Source organism: Anomaloglossus baeobatrachus, chromosome 4 (assembly GCF_048569485.1).
Source record: "Anomaloglossus baeobatrachus isolate aAnoBae1 chromosome 4, aAnoBae1.hap1, whole genome shotgun sequence".
NCBI lineage: Eukaryota > Metazoa > Chordata > Amphibia > Anura > Aromobatidae > Anomaloglossus > Anomaloglossus baeobatrachus.
In genome coordinates this window covers 652691351-652711427 of record NC_134356.1, presented here as the reverse complement: position 1 = coordinate 652711427, position 20077 = coordinate 652691351, and the positions used below count along the sequence as shown (strand labels likewise).

General features: G+C 44.9%; 1 protein-coding gene across 2 annotated transcripts in view; it reads right to left on the bottom strand.

Annotated features, from left to right (window-relative positions):
* Positions 1–8134: 8134 nt before the first annotated feature.
* LOC142302012 (LIM homeobox transcription factor 1-alpha-like) overlaps positions 8135–20077 on the bottom strand; it is a 129905-nt gene continuing 117962 nt past the window's right edge. For both annotated transcript variants that reach the window (XM_075343086.1, XM_075343087.1), the window contains 5 exons: positions 15535–15686; positions 13407–13484; positions 12072–12189; positions 11666–11815; positions 8135–8609 (listed from right to left, as the gene is read on the bottom strand). In XM_075343086.1, the coding sequence (XP_075199201.1) occupies positions 8458–8609; positions 11666–11815; positions 12072–12189; positions 13407–13484; positions 15535–15686 (650 nt within the window). In that variant the 3' untranslated portion in view covers positions 8135–8457. The remainder of the gene's footprint in view (positions 8610–11665; positions 11816–12071; positions 12190–13406; positions 13485–15534; positions 15687–20077) is intronic.

Sequence of the window (20077 nt, the reverse complement as noted above, 5' to 3'; positions counted from 1 at the left end):
AGGAGTACACAGGCCTGGAGGTGGGAGGAACCAGACAGATAGGTTTGGGAGGAGGAAGAGTGAGGAGTAAACAGTGGAGTTCGGTTAGGGAAGTGAAAGTGAAGTAGTAGTGGAGCAAAGAAAAAAAGAGTAAAAGTGAGAGGAGGAAAGCCTGAAGTTGGTCCGGCTGTGTGCAGGACAGAGTCAGCAAGGTCAGCAACGGCGGTGACAGTCTGGAGGGGGACTGCTCGGAGGTTGCTGGAAGGACCGCGGACGGGTAGTGGCCCGGCGGTCTGGAGCAGTATACAAAGACCAGTCAGCACCAGGGCAGGGGCCTCTCGGACCCCGGCAAGGCTAGGAGTCGCCGTGAATTTGCCAAATCCATCAGTGAAGGGGACGTCTGTCTCCAAACAACCAAGTCCCGATTGAAGGCAACATTCCAACCATTGAGGAGAGGCACCGCCACCGCCAGGGCACCAGTTTCTCAGGGCCAGCGCCTGCGGGCAAAGTAGGGCTCCTCCGGCCCATATCCAAGCCGGGGAGCGGGTTACCGATGGGAACCCATCGCTACCAACACAGGAACATTAGGTGCAGGACAAAGGGACATCACCGTCACCTACTGGGAGAGCAAGTGCAGCCGTCCGTGGGAACCGTCTTTCCAGCCGTGTGTTTTACCGAAAACTGTGTCAACGTCTCAGGCTGAGTGAGTACCACAGTGCCGCAAGGCACAGCGCTGCCCCCGCGTCCCTGTACCCCACCAAGCCCTGCATCTCCCACCTCATCACTGGGCCCCGGGATCACCAACCCCTACCCAAGGAGGGGCAACACAACAACTGGCTGCTCCATACCATCCTTCCAGGGATCCCCATACAGAGCAGCGGTGGTGTCAACCAAATCACTACAACCGTGGGTGGCGTCACGGACAATAAACAATCCCCACACCCAAAAACCCCCTTTCACTCACGGGCGAGGAGCGCCGCTAGAGTCCCCGGGATCCGGCCCATCGCTCGAGCCACCGAGCAGCAGCAGGCTGCAGCAGCCGCGGCAGCCGGACCCGAGCAGCAGTGGGAGAGCGCGGCGTCCCCTCCTCCGCCCGCGACATATATATATATATATATATATATATGTATGTAGCATATATATATATATATATGCATATATATATATATATATGTATATATATATATATATATATGTATATATACATATATATATATTTTTTATTATTTTTTCATTTCTTTTCATATTTCTTAAATACATGTAGATTTTTTTTATATAGTTTTAACAATTTTTATAATTTTTCACACTTTTTTTTATAACGTTGCTAGCGTATTATACTTTAGAGTTAGGAGTTTTTTAACCATAGGCTCTAACACAGCCATCTTTGATCGCTCTTTCATCTCTAGGGTACCCTCTAAGCATTATCAATTCCCACCAGGAACCCTACAGGATATTGACCAGTATGCTTTCTGCTTAGTTAACCATTCTTATCTACATCTCTTTGGCCTTATCCAACTAATTAGTTTATACTCTTTAATTTTAGGCGTCTTTTACCTCACACTGGTGTGGCGAGCCATCTCCTTCTCCATCATCCCCCTCGAGCTGACATCCTTTCTCTTCTGCAGGACCTGTATTTTTAGTTTGTTAGTTACCCCTTCCCACCACAACCAGTGTTAGTTAACACTTAGGGGTACTTCACACACCGTGAGATCGCTACTGAGATCGCTGCTGAGTCACGTTTTTTGTGACCTCATTAGAGATCTCGCTGTGTGTGACACTGAGCAGTGATCTGGCCCCTGCTGTGAGATCGCTGCTCGTTACACACAGTGCTGGTTCGTTTTTTTTATTGTTGCTCTGCCGCTGATAAGCACACATCGCTGTGTGTGACAGCGAGAGAGCAACGATCCTGAATGTGTAGGGAGCAGGAGCCGGCGTCTGACAGCCTGCGGTAAGCTGTAACCAAGGTAAACATCGGGTAACCAAGGTGGTTACCCAATATTTACCTTCTTACCAGCCTCCGCAGCTCTCACGCTGCCAGTGCCGGCTCCTGCTCCCTGCACACGCTAAGTTAAGCGGTGTGAGCTGGTAACTAAGGTAAACATCGGGTAACCATACCCGATGTTTACCTTAGTTACCAGTGTCCGCAGCTTCCAGACGCCGGCTCCGTGCAAGCGCAGCGTCGCTTGCACGTCGCTGCTGGCTGGGGGCTGGTCACTGGTCGCTGGTGAGATCTGCCTGTTTGACAGCTCACCAGCGACCATGAAGCGATGCAGCAGCGATCCTGACCAGGTCAGATCGCTGGTCGGATCGCTGCTGCATCGCTAAAGTGTGAAGGTACCCTTACAGTCATTTTTCCTTCCCCTTTTTAAGCTCGATACAGATCCAGTCACATACGTACCACCCTTCATTGTTATCTGTGCCTGGATACATGGATCTTGACGCTGTCTTCTGATTTTTTAAATATATTTATTTTTATACTAAATAAATTTATAAAATATTTTAGATGTGTTTCTGACCTCTTTTTTACATTCATAACATATCTAGATCCATCTAAAACCTCTCCCAATTAGATAGCACTGTAGTATTTATCTATTTCTGTTAGTGTCTTCTACTCTGGACAGGGGATACGTGGATCCTGTCTTCTACCAGCGGCTTCCTATCAACATCCCTGCCCTCAAGCTGTGGTTCTAGAGAACTCCCTATGGAACGACCAGCGGGTGCTATTTATAATTCCCTCCCAACAGTATATTTAAATATCTTTGTCATGTTACACCGACCTGGCCCATCTGTTTCTAGAGCGCTAGTGTCCAATTTATTAATAGAAAGCTTCCTAACCCCTGAGTGTAAATTTTTTGGGACTTTATGGTCCAAAGACAAAATTTTCAGCTGTTCAAATTGAAGCAGATATGGAAATTAGGGTAAATTTCCAGATCAAGAAGGGTTAATAGTTTCTCTATTTCTTTATTAAAGATATTTTATTTCATTAGTAAGTATATCTGGTGGTAGTTCATAGTTATGGAGCCTTCGGAATTAGAGAAAAGCTCAAGGACTATTATTGTCTCTAAATGTTCTTATCTTCTTCTTATCTCATATGCATGACTCTACATTTTTGTTTTGCTAAAACTTAAAGGTCATATGAGCAACTTGTAAAGTCCAGCTTAGAAGCCTTATTTGCAATATCACATTGATCTGTAAATGGTATAAATAAACTGTACCTTAGCTGAATAAACAGAAAATTGATCATGCTCACATGAATGCAGGTCTTTTTCTCCGAGCGCTCGATCTTGATTAGGTCTGAAGAGTCCTAATTCAGAGGACCTCACTGGCGATCCCATAAGCTGACTTGTGACAAAACAGAACAGCTACAACACTCCCAAGCATGATGTCACTGTCATCTCTCTTTTTTGAAGACTAGTGACGAATTCTGAGTTGGAGTCCCTTATTTCCATCTGGAACTCTATAAATGTGGTTTAATTTCTTTCAGTACATCAGGAGTTAATTTCTGTTTGGTTTCCAGCAGTTCCTTGCTGAATGGTGCAGCAGCTACTTTGTAGCTATGCCGCTTCAGGTTTAAATTGAGGTGTCTTTCCAGCATTCCTTGCTGAAGATACAAACTCTTTTGTTCTCTGGCCACCTTGGAGAAAGGTTCTGCTGTGAATGTTTCCTGCTCTCAGGCTTTATCCTTTTGTTGCTCTCCCCCCCTGATTGTCTAAGATGACCTTGTGATTTGTTAGTACATTGGTGGGATCTAGTGAACCTCTCCTGCCTCTCACTAGTCAGGGTATCTATAGAGTCTTCTCAGGGTCTCAAGGTGCTGCTTGGCGACAGTTGTGGAGACTGTATAGGGACTGGCTAGGAGATTAAGGACAGCTCAGGTGAGGAAAGGTGGTGTCCCACAATCCCATCTCACTAGTTCCACGGCCCCCCACTGTTATTGTGTCTCCGATGTCCCCTTGGTATGTTATGTTTTGTTGTGCATCTGATGCTCGTAGGTCTGAACGCCCCCCGCCACCTTTGTCATACCTGGTAAGTGTGACACATGGGCCATAAATAATTACAAATCTCGTTATTTCCTTTAGTCCTCATTCAGACATCTGTGTTTGTTCACATTCAGAAAAAGAATGCTACGAATGTAATTAATAATAATTTTATTCATTTATATAGCACTATTAATTCCACAGCGCTTTACATACATTGGCAACACTGTCCCCATCGGGGCTCACAATCTAGATTCCCTATCTGTATGTCTTTGGAGTGTGGGAGGAAACCCACGTAAACACGGGGAGAACATACAAACTCCTTGCAGATGGTGTCCTTGGTGGGATTTGAATCCAGGACCCCAGTGCTGCAAGACTGCAGTGCTAACCACTGTCCACCATGCCACCATTATTATTAATTATTATTATTATTATTATTAATCAGTCATCACCCAAAGTTTTCCCAAGATTCCATGTGTCCCAGGATATAGTTATTCATTCCTTTTTGTCAGAACCCATCAAATGATGGATGCAGATACAGTATCTGTACAACAGGGTCCATAATGCACAGATTTTTCAGGGGTCCCCCGAATAACGGGACAACTTATCTTAACGCTTGGGTTGGGAAGATTCCTGGCAATTGTGTTGCATGGATGTCTGTATGAGCCTTTAAACTGATTCGGTTTGAACAGTCATTCTGTGCTGACAGTACTTGTGCTTGGTGCATCAAGGTGGGGCGAAACATTTGAGTGCGTCTTCTCGCTATCTTCACCTTTTCCTCTTTGATTTACAACTCCTCGATTCCTAGAGTGCTAAGGGTGGAGACTGAGAGAAAACAAGCAGGTGGGAAGGTTCATTTAAATGATTGGCCCCGCCATGATGCGCCGAGCAGCTGAATGTCATCAATGTTTTGAACCTGAGTGTCATCAGGGATGGATAAATAAATCAATCACAAAGTTTCTCCTCTTATTTGTAATGATAATTATGGGCAGAACATCGGGTACCGTGTAAGCAAAATAAAAAAAATATGTTTCTGCCCGGTTTCGAACCGGGGACCTTTCGCGTGTGAGGCGAACGTGATAACCACTGCACTACAGAAACTTGAGTGGTGCTGTATCTTTGTAGAATTCAGAGAATTCACAATGCACAAACAGTTCATAAATCCTCATAGATTGTGATAATAGTTGCATTTTTCAGTACAGTAAAAGGAAATTGTGAATTGCAGTTATTGGATGTGACAGACGGTAAATGACTCCTTCCAACCTATAAACAAGGATTATTTGGCCCAATCGTATATTTACAACATACTACCTTGCTGTTACTTGTCCCAGCATAAGCTCTAGGCCTGGCTCCCCTCTCCTTTGGTGGCCGCCTTCCTTTGCAGTAGTCCAGGTTTCTCAGGAATCCCTACAAATTCCTCTGACATCATCCTTCTAAGCCTTTTAAGCCTGTTTTTTTTTTTTTGCAATGGTTGGTGCTTGGGTATTAAAGTATTAAGGTTGGGTATGTGACGCCCTGGCAAAACCAGGTACTCACACAGAGAGGCCCCCGCACAACACCTTCCCACAAAGGGTTACATACAGACAACCTGAAACCCTAGCCACCCCCCCTTAGGGTAGGACAGACACACCAGTGGGCCGGACCAGGCGGATGAGAAACGCCCACCTAGGGTTCTGGAGAACCCAGGGCGGGAAAAGAGTCAGTTGAGTTTAGTGAAGTCTGTCAGTTGGAGTGGAGTAGTTGAGAGGAGAAAGTGAAGTTTCAGACAGAAAGGAAAGGTGTCGGGGTTGGAGCCCCGGCGTACCGGCTAGGTGGCAGACGGTGGTCCATATCTATCAGGAGATGGGAAGATGGCTGCCGGAGATCTGAGGTGGACCGGGGCAGGGTTGGAGCCCGCCGGTACCGACACCGGACAACCGACCCGGAAACCGTACACAGAGGGGGTACTTGGACCCTGAAGCCAGGACCGGAACCAACGGCCTAGCTAATTAACCAATTGAGGGCAGGATTATAGGTCTTGTCCCAACCAAAGTCCCAAAAGTAGACAACCACCCACCGAGAGGGATAGGGCATTTGCCAGGGCCCGGTAGATCCCAAGGTTCAGCATCAACGGGCAAGGCTCCCAACAGAAAGGACCGTGAGCAGACTCCCGTGTTTCACACCGGGAAGTCCAACACACCACACACTGAGTGCAGAGGAAAGTGATACGGATCATCAGCCCGGGTGTGGGAACAGATACACCCGATCGCGGCGGACGGCCACCAGCACCCTGGTTTACCACTGGACTTGTGTGATTTATTTAACCGGGAGTAACGTAACATCCCCCGGTCTGACCGGGCACGCCGAACCCTGCAGTCATTATCTCCGGCATAGAGACATTGGGCCCCGGGGCATTCATCCCTACTCACGGAGGGGTTAACACCCATCATCCCCGGGAGTCCCACAACAGCAGCGGTGGTGCCCCATTTCACCACACGCTGTGGGTGGCGTCACAAACAGTTTACGGCAAATCCCGTACAAATACGTCCCCTTTTATTTGAAGTGTCCGTGCAACCCCCGGGTTCGGTAGAATCCCTCGAGCCACACTGCGGATCCGGATCCGAGCAGCCCGGCTGCTGGCACGGGGGCGGCACAGGTACATTATGGTTGCCGTGAGGGGACGATCATTATTGTACGCTATGGTTACTGTGGGTGTGAAACCATAAGTTTGTAGTTGATGTTTTGCCACATTTTACACAAAAATAACTACAAAACCCTCTGATTTCTGCATTTATTTACATTTAATTATGTCAGAAATCAGTGTTGAGAAAATTGTGTAAAATATGGCAAAAGCGCAATATTAAACTATATCACGAGAGGCAGCTGAATACACTGTCAGAGCGTTATTGAGTATTACTTTTTGACAGTCTCCTTTTGAAATTGGTCACAGAGGCAGACATATCATTTGTGCAACCGTATAGGGGTCCAAGAGGTGAGGCGGGCCATTTCTACCTCCAAAACAGGTGGAATTGTGCAAAATGATGATTTATTGGTCTGTAAAGGGCCATATATTGTTTTTACACAGGGGCCCGGTTCTTTCTGTGTCTGCCAGTGGCTGGTCAGGTATTGCTTTGGTGATCTGCACCATCTATACAGTTATTTATGGGGACTAATAACAGAACATGCCCCCTTCTTCTCCTTGTGTAGCTGGTGGTGCCTAGTGCGACCAGCTTTTACAGCAGTTGAAGGGACTTTTCCCCATCAGGGCCCTTCTACAGCTGTCACGGGTGACAGACAGTCATATGGTTTCTGGCCATAGAAGGTCACAGCGTTTGGCTGCACAGAATGCTCCCTGACTTTCCATTGTTTCTGCTGTCAGTAGTCATTGGTATAGGTAGCTTTCCTGCTGGATTCATCTCTCTCTCTTCTGGACCCAGCAGGAGCTCGACTTCCACCCAGATGTTGAATATCAGTATTGCTTTTGTATTTATATACCCCTTCCTTCCTTTGGCCTGTGCAGGTGATATGTTCAGTTCCTTCAAGCCTTGGTTGCAAGCAGGTGGCTTGTACTCCTCTGTGGTATCGTTACTGAAAGCTTTGCTGAACTTTTACCTGAGTCATCTGTAGCTAAGTATTTTATGCTTTTTTCCCTGTGTGTCCTCCTTGTGTCTTCTTTAGTGTTTAGTGGGGTTGACAAAGAGCTCATCCCATCCGTTCCCTATTTAGGACCCAGCACTAGGATTACCTAGGGTCAGATATCCGGCTCGGCACATTGGGGCGGAACCTATCTAGGGTGGTGAGGGACCACGGTGACCAGCAGTAGGCTTGGTCAGGGGTCAACATCTCCCCCTTCCTTGCCCTTTCACCGTGCACTTGGTACTTCCCTGTACCTAGCGTGACAACAGCTGACCCACCAATATCGGGGTATGTTCATCCCTGACTGCACATTACAGTTACTGTGGGTGGATGGAGGATTATTTGTTTTATTTTTTTTTAAATTAATTATATTTTTTTAATTACCGTACATTATTTTTTTGCTTCTGGAAGTAACAAATCTTGAATCAGCCATAGTGCCATAATATGCCATCAATTTATGAGATGGAATATCCTTTTATTTCTTAAAATAATGAATTAATAAAAATTAAACTCCAATCAACCATAATCTTTCATTTATTGAATTGAACCCAATTTTCAGCCTTAAATCTTCAGATTTTCTTCATTCATTGCCCTACAGTCGGAGATTGTGCACAAGAACATTGAAATAAAAATAGCATGCCATAGAAAACTGTCAGAAGAAGGGACGCGTTCCCATGAATTACACAGATAAGCATGGAAAAGCTATATAAATAACATGAACACTATGGATTTTATAACCTTTGGGTGGTCTGAATTTCCCAGCTCATAAATGATCCATAGAGAAGATTTTATGTCCTGATATTTTGGATGTAGATTGGATGATGACCACGGTGGTGACGATGTGTAACTGGCAATGATAGTTACACGAGTATATTATTTGTGGTGGTCAGGAGGCAAAATAAGAATTCTGCATGGAGTACAGGCGATCAATGGGTCCTGCTCGCGCCTGGAGGCTGCTCGCATCAGAAGATGTCAGTAAAGATCCACTTAGATAATTGAGGCTATCACTGTCCATATCATGAAACACGTTGTCGGCATCTGTTAAAAAAGACAAATGTAACAGAAAATGAATTATTTAAGTCTGAAAAACACTTTAGGGCTATGTGCCCACGCTGCGAAAAATTTGCGGAACTTGCCGCGATTTTTTTTGCGGAAATTCCGCGGATTTTTCAAAAATCCACAGTACAGTGAGTCCCCAGCCATTTCTATGGCATTTGGGGAGTGCTTTGCCCATGTTGCGGTTCTTTCCGCAGCAGAAATAGTGAGGATTTCCCTGCAGAAAAATCTGCAGCATCTCAATTATTCCTCGGCACGATCCTATACTTACCTGCCTTGATAGAAGACACCGGAGTCACTTCCTCCGGTGCAGAGGAGCGCGGTGGAGCCAGGAGGTGGGTGGGGCCTGCACGAGCTTCGATCATGTGACAGGCGGAGCTAGTTCAGGCTTGCCCACCTTCTCCGGCAATGTACAGACAGACACGGCCGGAAAGTGAGGTGCTGCGTGATGGAGGGAAGTATGAACCCCTGATCACTCCAGCCCAAGCCATGGTACTGTATCCTCAATGCAGAATGCCCGCAGCATATCCGCAGGACATTCCGCAATAAAACCGCAGCATGGAAACAGAGAAAGTTGTGCTGCGGATTTCTGGGAGCTCCTGCGGAATGTCCTGCGCATATATTTCCACAGGACACATCACCCGTTTCTTTTACATTCATTATATGCCTGGCATGAGTGCCATGTAGGTATACCATGCCGTTACTTACAGTATGTCACCTTTTTAATTCCTATGTAAGGGCCATTTAAAGGGGATGTACTAAGCACCGTATGAAAGTTCTCCTATCAATAGGATAAGAAATACTGTAATTCTCTATTAATTGGTCTCCCCCTAACTAGACTCTCCCCTCTACAGTCCATCCTTAATGCAGCAGCCAGGGTCACCTATCTGGCCAACCGCTACTCAGATGCCTCTGCTCTGTGCCAGTCATTGCACTGGCTGCCCATATATCACAGGATCCAATTCAAACTGCTTGTTCTCACCCACAAAGCTCTCCACAGTGCGGCACCCCCCTACATCTCCACCCTCCTCTCTGTCTATCACCCCACCCGTTCTCTACGCTCTGCAAATGACTTTCGACTAACATCCACACTAATTCGAACCTCCCACTCTCGAATCCAAGACTTCTTCCGAGCTGCACCAAACCTCTGGGACGCTCTACCCCAAGAAGTTAGGACAAATCACAACTTACTCAGCTTCAGACACTCCCTAAAAACGCATCTTTTTAGGGTGGCCTATCACACTCCCTAGCCAAACTAATTTCACCTAATTCCTCTACAACTTCTCAGAACATAACCCCACGTCAAACTCCATGGCACCCAAACCAAATGCATCTCAAGGCTCTGGTCAACTGGTCCAGGAAGCCATCATCTATCCCCCATGAGATGGCTGGATTGTCATTGTAAATAAGCACCTGTACCTTGCCCCTCCTCCCATCTCATTGTAGATTGTAAGCTCTCACGAGCAGGGTTGCCATTTTTCCCTTTAAATATTGTATCTTCTATAATTGTTACTTGTTTGTATATGTTTATGTATATGATATGTATATGTAATTGTAAAGCGCTGCGGAATATGTTGGCGCTATAGAAATAAAGATTATTATTATTATAGCTTATTGATCACTCTGGATCCTACTAGTGGGACCCCACCAATCCTGAGAATTTCTTTCTTTTACTCACATATAGTGCTATTAATTCCACAGTGCTGTACATTATGGGACTCTACAAAAGCTCCATCCGATTGGGGTAGAGATCAAGCAATCACATTTTCGGTCCCTGCCTGCTCTCCTGAGTCCACACCACACTGATCCACTCTGCTACATCTACTTCACCATTCTCTGCTCACGTTTCCCTAACTGTCTCTGCCCTGGCAAACTCTGCCCTTTATCTCTTCCTGTGCTGGTGAACCACTCCCTCACTTAACCCCTGCTGCCCTGTCACTTCCATTCCATCCCTTCTCACTAAGGGACCCGGGAAACAGTGACACCAGGTGGCAGCCGGCCGTATTACAGAGGAGGCAATGTCATACAATATAATGCAATGCAGAAAAAGAAAAAAACACACATATACATTGCAATACCACAAGTCACCAGCTCGAAGTGGGGGCAGTAGGGCACTGGACACCCTATTACAATGGTGTAAGGGTTAAGACAAAAATTCAGGCATGTCTGTGTTGTCACAGTCCAATTTTTTGTTTATTTGTTTTGTTTGTTTTAGCAGGACCCTTATCATTGTTGAGGCTAGCTGGCTCCTGCCATGCCCGCCTCCTGCTGTGATGGACACCTCACAGTCAATGTATAATCTCTATAGAGAGCCTGGTGTGGGCAGAGAATGCTCTCTCTAGACTCTGCTACATGACTAATGCTAAAAATGTACATTGTGTCAGAACGACTGCAGCCAGTAATCTAAGTGATACTGTAGATCGTGGGATTCAGATTCTCCTTGCCTACATCATGCTGCTCTCAGATGAGGTAGCAAAAACCTGTTCCCAGATTCCCTTTAAAGGTTTTTGCTATGCAATCTGAGAGCAGCATGATGAGGGACAGAAACTTTGATTCCAGAGATGTGTCACTTACTGGATTGCTTGATGCAGTTTTAATAAAATCACTGTTGTCTCTGCTGTATATTTAGCAGTTCTTTGAATTACTTAGCTCTGTATAGTCCAAGCACTGTGCATAGGCAGAAAGCAGTGATGATGTGGGCGTACATAGAGCGGGAGGACTACATGACAAAAACAACTAGTCCTCTAGACATAACCCCTTACCGATAATATATTGATTTGATTGAAACAACACCCAGCCCAGTAAGTGACACATCCTTGGAACTAGGGCCTCTATCTCTACATCATGCTGCTCTCAGATTATATCGCAAATACCTGCTGATAGATTCCCTTTACTGAATTTGATGCATTTTACTCCAGCATGCTCGTCTTCATCCAGAATGGAGTGTAAAATGCCAACCTTGATAAATTGGGGTAACAGAGTTTGTAAAAATGTCTGAATACACATTGCAATTTGAAAGCATCTGAAGTTCTACTTACCATATGGATGTAAATGGTCACCAGGCAGTTGCGGGGGAGTAAGACTTTGCCGGTAGAGGTCCGTGTTGTAGACACTCTGGTCTAATTGGAGGAGTGGCTGCTGTAACCTAGAATATGGCATCATAACCCCTTCTATGCCACTGCTGCCATCTAAAGGATCAAATGCAATGCAATGAAAGTTGGAATCTGGTTCCAATGGCCTACATGACTGATTATTTCCTCTGCTCTGCCATATGACAATGTTCTGTTTATTAGGCTATTGTTATTTACTTGGCATAGCAGCGCTATGGAGACCTGGTCATTACATCCTAGATATGTTTGTTCATAAATTGGGATAGGCTCTGAAAAGGTGTGCCTAACATTAAATATCATTACTACCATAATATGTTATCTTTCATCTACTAACCTTCACTGTCATCATTACTCTGTCTACTACTTCCACGATTCCCACACGCAGAGCCCAGACGCTGCGATGCCAACTGTTCATGGTCCTGTTGTTGCTGCCTCCTGGCTATTTTCTTCATCTACAGAATAAGAGACCGGATAAACACACCGACATAATCCAAATCAATGGGTTTATAAAGTCCATGAAGTGATTATCTAAAGTGGATATGGGGTATTGAGATCATATCCCCAGCAGAAGCCATATGGCGAAACGTAGAGTCAGATGAATGATCTCACTATAACTTGTTTTAGATGTATTCCAATATAATCCAAATCAAAGGGTTAATAAAGCCTTCAAAGTAATTATCTAAGGTGGAAATAGGGTATGGAGATCATGACCCAAGCAGTAGCCATATGGCGAAACGTAGAGTCAGATGAATGATCTCACTATAACGTGTTTCAAATGTATTCAAACATAATCCAAATTAAAGGGTTAATAAAACCTTTGCAGTAATTATCTAAAGTGGAAATAGGGTATTGAGATCATATCCCCAGAAGAAGCAATATGGCGAAATTCAGAGTCAGATGGATGATCTCACTATAACTTGTTTTAGATGTATTGCAATATAATCCAAATCAAAGGGTTAATAAAGCCTTTAAAGTAATTATCTAAGGTGGAAATAGGGTATGGAGATCATGTCCCAAGCAGAAGCCATATGGCGAAACTTATAGTCAGATGGATGAACTCACTATAACTTGTTTCAAATGTATTCAAACATAATCCGCATCAAAGGGTTAATAAAGCCTTTAAAGTAATTATCTAAAGTGGAAATAGGGTATTGAGATCATATCCCCCAGAAGAAGCCATATGGCGAAACTCAGAGTCAGAAGGAAGACCTCACTATGGTTTTATATTTATTGTTAAAAGAGTTAATCTTTCAAGTAAACTAAAGTACTTTGGTGATAATTGCTTCAATACGATGGGATATGCTCTCTTTTTCTTTCTTACTGTAGAGCATAGAAAAAGAGGTAACACCGGGCGAGAAGTGAAGATGAAGTGGTGTGGAAAACATACAATCAGACGTCATATAGATAGGTTACCATAATAAGGGGGGCTTCCATGCAAGCAGACTCAAATTGTCCACGTATTACAAGGATATCTTTTTATCTAGTTGACCACCATATTATTACGCAGCCTCTTAAGAGGAAATGTCTGGCAGCTGTTTGCCAAAGCTGCTTGTGGATGATACATAGTAGTCACCCAATTTCCACAGCAGCTGTAGTATAAAAGGTGTTGTTTCTACATAGACAACCCCTTTAATGATAAAGAAGAGTTTGTAAAGACCTGTATCTGTACCTTGGCTCTCTGGTTTTGGAACCAAACCTGAACAACACGCACGGTCAGACCAGTCTCTGCCGCCAGTGTCTCCCTCACCTGCAAAGAGAAACACCACGTAAACATACTCTAGTGGACAAAAGTATGTGCCCCCTTCACATTAGACCCACAAGAGCTTTCAAGTAGCGTTGAGCGAGTACCTTAATATTCATACTCGCTATGCTCGTAACGAGTACTGTTTAATACTCGCGTATTCATTCCGAATAGCGTGTGCAATGCAAGTCAATGGGGAATACTCGCAACGTATCAAGTAACCGGAATTCCACACTATTCGCTACTCACACAAAAAGTATGGAATTCGGGTTACTCGTTACTTTGCAAGTTTTTCCCCATTGACTTGCATTGCACATGCTATTCGAAATGAATATGCGAGTAGTAGACAGTACTGGTTATGAGTACAAATAGTTAGGCACTCTCTCAACTCTACTTTTAAGACCTCCCATTCAAAATCCATGGGAATTAATATGGCGTTGGGTCGCCCTTTTGCAGCTAAAACAGCCTCCATTAATTTGGGAAGGCTTTCTACAAAATTTTGTCTTTGGAAATGTTTGCCCATTCATCCAGAAAAGCAGTTGTGAGGTCAGACACTGATGTTGGACGAGAGGGCCTGGCTTGTAATCTCTATTCCAGTTTAATCCCTAAAATGTTGGATGGGGCTGAAGTCAAGAATCTGTGTGGCCGACCAAGTTCTTGCACAGCCGACAGCCTCAACCATGTGGTTACAGACTGTGTACTCTGAGCACAGTCATGGGGAACAGAAAAGGTCCTTCTCCAAAGAGTTGGAAGCTACAATTGTCCACAATGCTTTTTCTGTTGATTCTTCTGAGATTTCCCCTTACTGGAGTAGGTTTTGGATACGTATGGAGTCAGTTGGTGACCTTTTTACCTTCTGCTCCTCAGCACTCGGCCACCCACTTTGCAACTTTAAGTGTCCACGTCGTGGCTGAGTTGCTGAGGTTCCTTCCACTTCTCAATAATATCACTCACAAGTGATGGGGGAAGACAAAAAATAAAGAAGAGATCGGGGGTACACTATCATCATGAAATCCGATGTTAATTTTATTCCTTTATTCTTTGTACACGTTGATGCGTTTCAGAGACATCTGTCTCCTTCATCAGGACATCAAAGAACAATACTGATACAGTTCTTTGATGTCCTGATGAAGGAGACTGATGTCTCTGAAACGCGTCAACCTGTACAAAAAATAAAGGAATAAAATTAACATCAGATTCCGTGGTGATAGCGCGGTGTACACCCAATTTCTTCTTCATTTTACCTCTACATCTAACTTCAGGGCTGCAGCTGTTACCATCTCTACATGTGTTTTCAGGGTTTGTGACTTTCACAACTACAATAGGTGAGTGCACCTAATTCTGTTATTTGTTCCCTTACCAGGTAAGATCCTATTGTGATTTTTGCTGCACAGTTTTATCTCCCGTAAGTGATGGGCAAAGAAATGTCATGATTTGACTTGTTTAAACTGGTGGCTCCTATTACAGAACCTCACTGGTGCCAGTGAGCTCTTCACCACCAGCCATTCTGTCACATGTTAGTACCGGCAGAAGGCATAGAGCGGGGCCAGGTGCCATACCAGGGGGCATTGGGACTCGATGTAAAATTGGAATTCAATTATTAAGTGAAGCCCAATACTTTTCTCCATAAAGTGTAGAATAAGAATAGGTCCTGGAGGCCACCACCCCGGCCAATTGCAGCAGAATTTAGTTTCCCAGTCATGCCGTCATTGGCACATCTCACTGCCATCGCGCCATGACTACCCCATTTGGCCATAACCAAAGGAGATGACCACACCGCCATCAGGTACATCTAGATTCCAAAATACTCCGAATACCCAACTGTAAAGATATCTTTACTGACGGATGGTTATCATCATAAGAAGCTTTGAATATTAGTTCCACTGCAGCGAAACACTAAATCATAAATTCCAACTGCTTCTGCCTAGAAGACCAGCACGTCAGGCTGGAATTCAGTAAAAAACAGAGGATAGAAAACATCAAGCTCAAATAATGATATACCTTCAACTATATACTTTTATAGCTTGCTTATAGGTGGTTTCTTATGAGTAGATACCTTTCTGCAAGGCTTGGAAGACACCTCGAATGATGCTTTAAAAGCTCTACGCTGCTGCGTGGTGAGAATTGTTCTCGGCCTCTTCGATCGTTTAAGATCCTTCGCTTCATCGCTTCCTTTGCCATGACTTCCATCCTCATCTTCACTTTTAACTGTAAGCAAAACATATTTACATGGATGAAACACAACATGATAGGTATGTATACAATAAGGCTGCGGCCACATGGGCATTAATGTGAGTCAATTGCATGACACTCGGCTCCCGCTCTGCTGGAGTGTAGGCCGAGTGTCGTGCCACTGTACTGCGATCCTGCGATCACAGCACAGCCGCGGAGGAGGAGGATGGGTGCTGCGGAGGAGAGGGAGGGATTAATCTCCCCATCTTCTCCATTGTCAGCTGATGTGATTCTCGCACTGCACTCGCATTACACTGGTGTAAAGCAAGTGCAATGCGATGTTTCTCTCGCACCCATAGATTTGTATGGGTGCGCGTGAAAACAAATCGGATTTCACCCGCAGCATACTGTGATTGTTTTTTCAGTCCAATTACTCATGGGAGCTGCCCCATAGAGTAACTAGGTCCAGGTGGGATGCGATTTTTTTTATCGCGTTCTCCTCGCTCCGTTTTTCTCACCGTGTGTCCTTAGCCTAAAGAGGGATATCTGATATCCTGCGATCATGAGTGTTTTAACAGTTTCTGGTTAGCTCTTTCTTTTATATCCATCTAAAGACCTTTTACTATCACTTCTATATATTTATTGTACATATATGTACAACTATCCATACTGAAAAGCGAAATATTGTAAAAAAAACCAAACCAAAACTGATCGCCTGAATGTTATCCCAGAATATGTCCGCGTGTACGAAAGTCCAGACTACGAACAATCAGTGATAATTCGCTCACTTATTGTTGACTGCATCGTGTACACTGAACTAAAAGTCATGGTTGGATGGCCAATGCTGTCCACTATACAATCACATAAATTATTTTTTGTATGAAATTTTTGTATATGTTATTGAGCGAAAGGCGACCAACTTTCTATATCTACAACCAATATATTTGCACATGTAAAAGGAACTTTATCGACTTCTAAAGACGATATTATCTTATGAGCTATTTTCAGTTCTCAGAGAATCTGCTGAAACTCGAATTAGAAAAAAACAAGGATAAAAAGTGGAAAAACATCCGCGCTGCTGTGCCAAGAAAGAGTTAATTTCAAATAAGAGCAATTTAGGGTGGTTTATTCTAAGCCTTTCGGAGATAACTCCTTTCCTTCATCAGGAAATCCACCAAAAATCAGGTGAGTGGTTTTCATTCACCCTTAAGGCTGCTTTACACGGTACGACCGATTGTGCAATTTCACAATCGATCGTACCCGCCTCCGTCCTTTTTGCATCACGGGCAAATCGCTGCCCGTGGCGCACAAAGTCGGTAACCCCCTTCACACGTACTTACCTCTCGTGCGACCACGCTGTGGGCGGCGAACGTCCTCTTCCTGGAGTGGGAGGGACGTTCGGCGTCACAGCGACGTCACACGGCCGCCGGCCAATGGAAGCGGAGGGACGGAGATGAGCGGGACGTAAACATCCCGTCCACCTCCTTCCTTCACATAGCCGGCGGCGGCCGCGTGACGCAGGTGAGCTGCTGTTCATCGTTCCCGGGGTGTCACACGGAGCGGCGTGTGCTACCCCGGAAACGATGAACAACTAAATTAAACGATATTATGGAACCTAGCGACCAGTACACGACTCACGATTTGTGAGCGATACTGCGTCGCTAGGAGGTGTCACACAGGCCGGCATCGCCAGCGATGCCGGATGTGCGTCACAAAAAACGTGACCCCGACGATCTATCGCACGATAGATTGTGTGGTGTAAAGCAGCCTTTACTGTTGTTATCCTGGTAAGACCCTATATGCGCTTTCTATATCCACAGTTTTTTTACTATTGTAACTCAAGTTAAGCAGATTTGCTTTAAATAAGACTGAAAAATAAGATTTGATGTAAACTGAATTCAGATTATTTTTGTCACAGGTGACAGACAATCCTGTGGTGTCCGGCAGCAGAAGGTCGCTTTGTTTGGCTGCACAAACAACTTCTTGATATTCCATTTCTTCTTCTGTGGTGTGAATGGAGTTCAAATTATTTTCTCTTTTAGGGTTAACGCTTTTCCTTTTAGGACCCTGCAGAGATCTTAATCTTTCAGCTTCTAATCATTATCTCCTCCCTGTATGTTTATATACCTGCATTACCCCTTGATTAGTTGCTGGTGATAGAGTTTTCTATTTAGTCCAGATTGCAAGCAGTCGGCATGTAATCTCCTTAAAACACATTGTTGTTTGTTGCTGTCATTCTCCTGAAGTCATCTTAGAGAAAAAAAAATGTTTTTTTTTCCTGTTTGTTTTCCCTGTGTGTACTTTAGGACTTAGTGGGTTGACTAGTGCTCATCCCATCCGATCATTATCTAGGGCACAGTTCAGGGTTAGCTAGGGTCAGGTATCCTGCTCGGCGCATAGGTGCGGAACCTATCTAGGAATGTTAGGGGAGCCAAGGGCCAGCGGAAGGTTATATCAGGGGTCACCATCTCCTCCTTCCCTAGACACAAGGTTCCCCTCTTTCCTTCCCTCCCTTTTCGACATTTGTTCGGTATTTCCCCATAACAATTATGTTTTGGAGTTTTTCCAGAACCCAGAACATAATAAACATAGGTCAAATGAAATAGCAAAACATTATACTCATCCGACACTCACCTGTGTCACCGCACAGCTCAGGTCTGGTCACTGGTACATCTCCAAAGTCATCATCGAGCTGAAGATGCATTTCAAGAAACTGCCAGTGATCAGAAAAAGAAGAGGTCCGGAGTGGGTTCTATGTGATGGAACAGGTGAGCTCCAGGTGCGTATAACTTTAAAAATATATATATATCTTTCTATAATCCAGCCTGTTGTGAATACGTTTTCGTGTTTGGGGCTCCCTCTTGTGGTCAGTGCTGGCGGTGCAGTTGATTTGTGGAATGAAAGTCACACACCTGCAGAGGACTGGCAATCAGGGTCAGACTGGGACTATATAACTGAGTAGTTTTCTCTTGTTACTTGCCGGTGCTCAATGGTCTCATGTTGAACAGGTTCGGACAGTATTTCAGGTTCTCAGGGACAATGCATTATATGTCAAGGGATCGAAATGTCTGTTTGGCGTACAAAAGGTCGCTTTTTTGGGGTTTATTTTGTCCCCATCTTCCATTGAGATGGATCCGGTCAAGGTCCAGCCCATTCATGATTGGGTACAGCCTACTTCTTTGAAAAGCCTTCAGACGTTTTTGAGTTTTGCTAATTTCTATCGTAAATTCATAGGCAATTTTTCCAGTATTGTCAAGCCATTGACTGATTTGACCAAGAAGGGAGCTGATGTTGTGAATTGGTCTTCAGAGGCAGTCTTGGCTTTTCAGGAGCTGAAAAGGAGGTTTACTTCTACTCCGGTCTTGTGGCAGCCTGATGTGTCTATTTCTTTTCAGGTGGAGATCGATGCCTCGGAGATCGGAGCTGGGGCTGTCTTGTCTCAAAGAGACCCTGTGACTTCTAAAATTAGACCCTATGCTTTTTTTCCCCGGAAATTTTCACCACCGGAGCGAAATTATGATGTAAGGAGTTTTGTGCAGTCCTGAGAGATCTGTTCTAGACTAGGTCCAAGTCTTCTTGTTCTCGTTCCAGTGGATTATTATTGCCATTGCCGATGCCTAAGAGACCATGGACTCACATCTCTATGGATTTTATTTCTGATCTGTTTCTCACGGGATGACGGTTATTTGGATAATCTGTGATAGATTTTCCAAAATGATTCATTTGGTGCCACTGCCTAAGTTGCCATCAGCTACGGAGTTGGTACCTTTGTTTCTTCGTCAGGTGGTTCGTTTGCATGGTATTCCAGAGAATGTTGTGTCCGATAGGGGAGTCCAGTTTGTGTCTAGATTTTGGACAGCTTTTTGTTCTAGGCTAAGGGGCACTTTGCACACTGCGACATCGCAGGTGCGATGTCGGTGGGGTCAAATTGAAAGTGACGCACATCCGGCATCGCATGCGACATCGCAGTTTGTAAAGCCTAGATGATACGATTAACGAGCGCAAAAGCGTTGTAATCGTATCATCGGTGCAGTGTCGGCGTAATTCATAATTACGCTGACGCGACGGTCCGATGTTCCTCGCTCCTGCGGCAGCACACATCGCTGTGTGTGAAGCCGCAGGAGCGAGGAACATCTCCTACCGGCGTCACTGCGGCTTCCGTAGGTTATGCGGAAGGAAGGAGGTGGGCAGGATGTTTACATCCTGATCATCTCCGCCCCTCCGCTCCGAATGGCCGCCTGCCATGTAACGTCGCAGTGACGGCGCACGACCCGTCCCCTTAACAAGGAGGCGGGTCGCCGGCCACAGGGACGTCGCACGGCAGGTGAGTGTGTGTGTGAAGCTGGCGTAGCGATAATTTTCGCTACGCCAGCTTTCACAACATATCGCTGCTGCGACAAGGGCGGGGACTATCGCACTCGGCATCG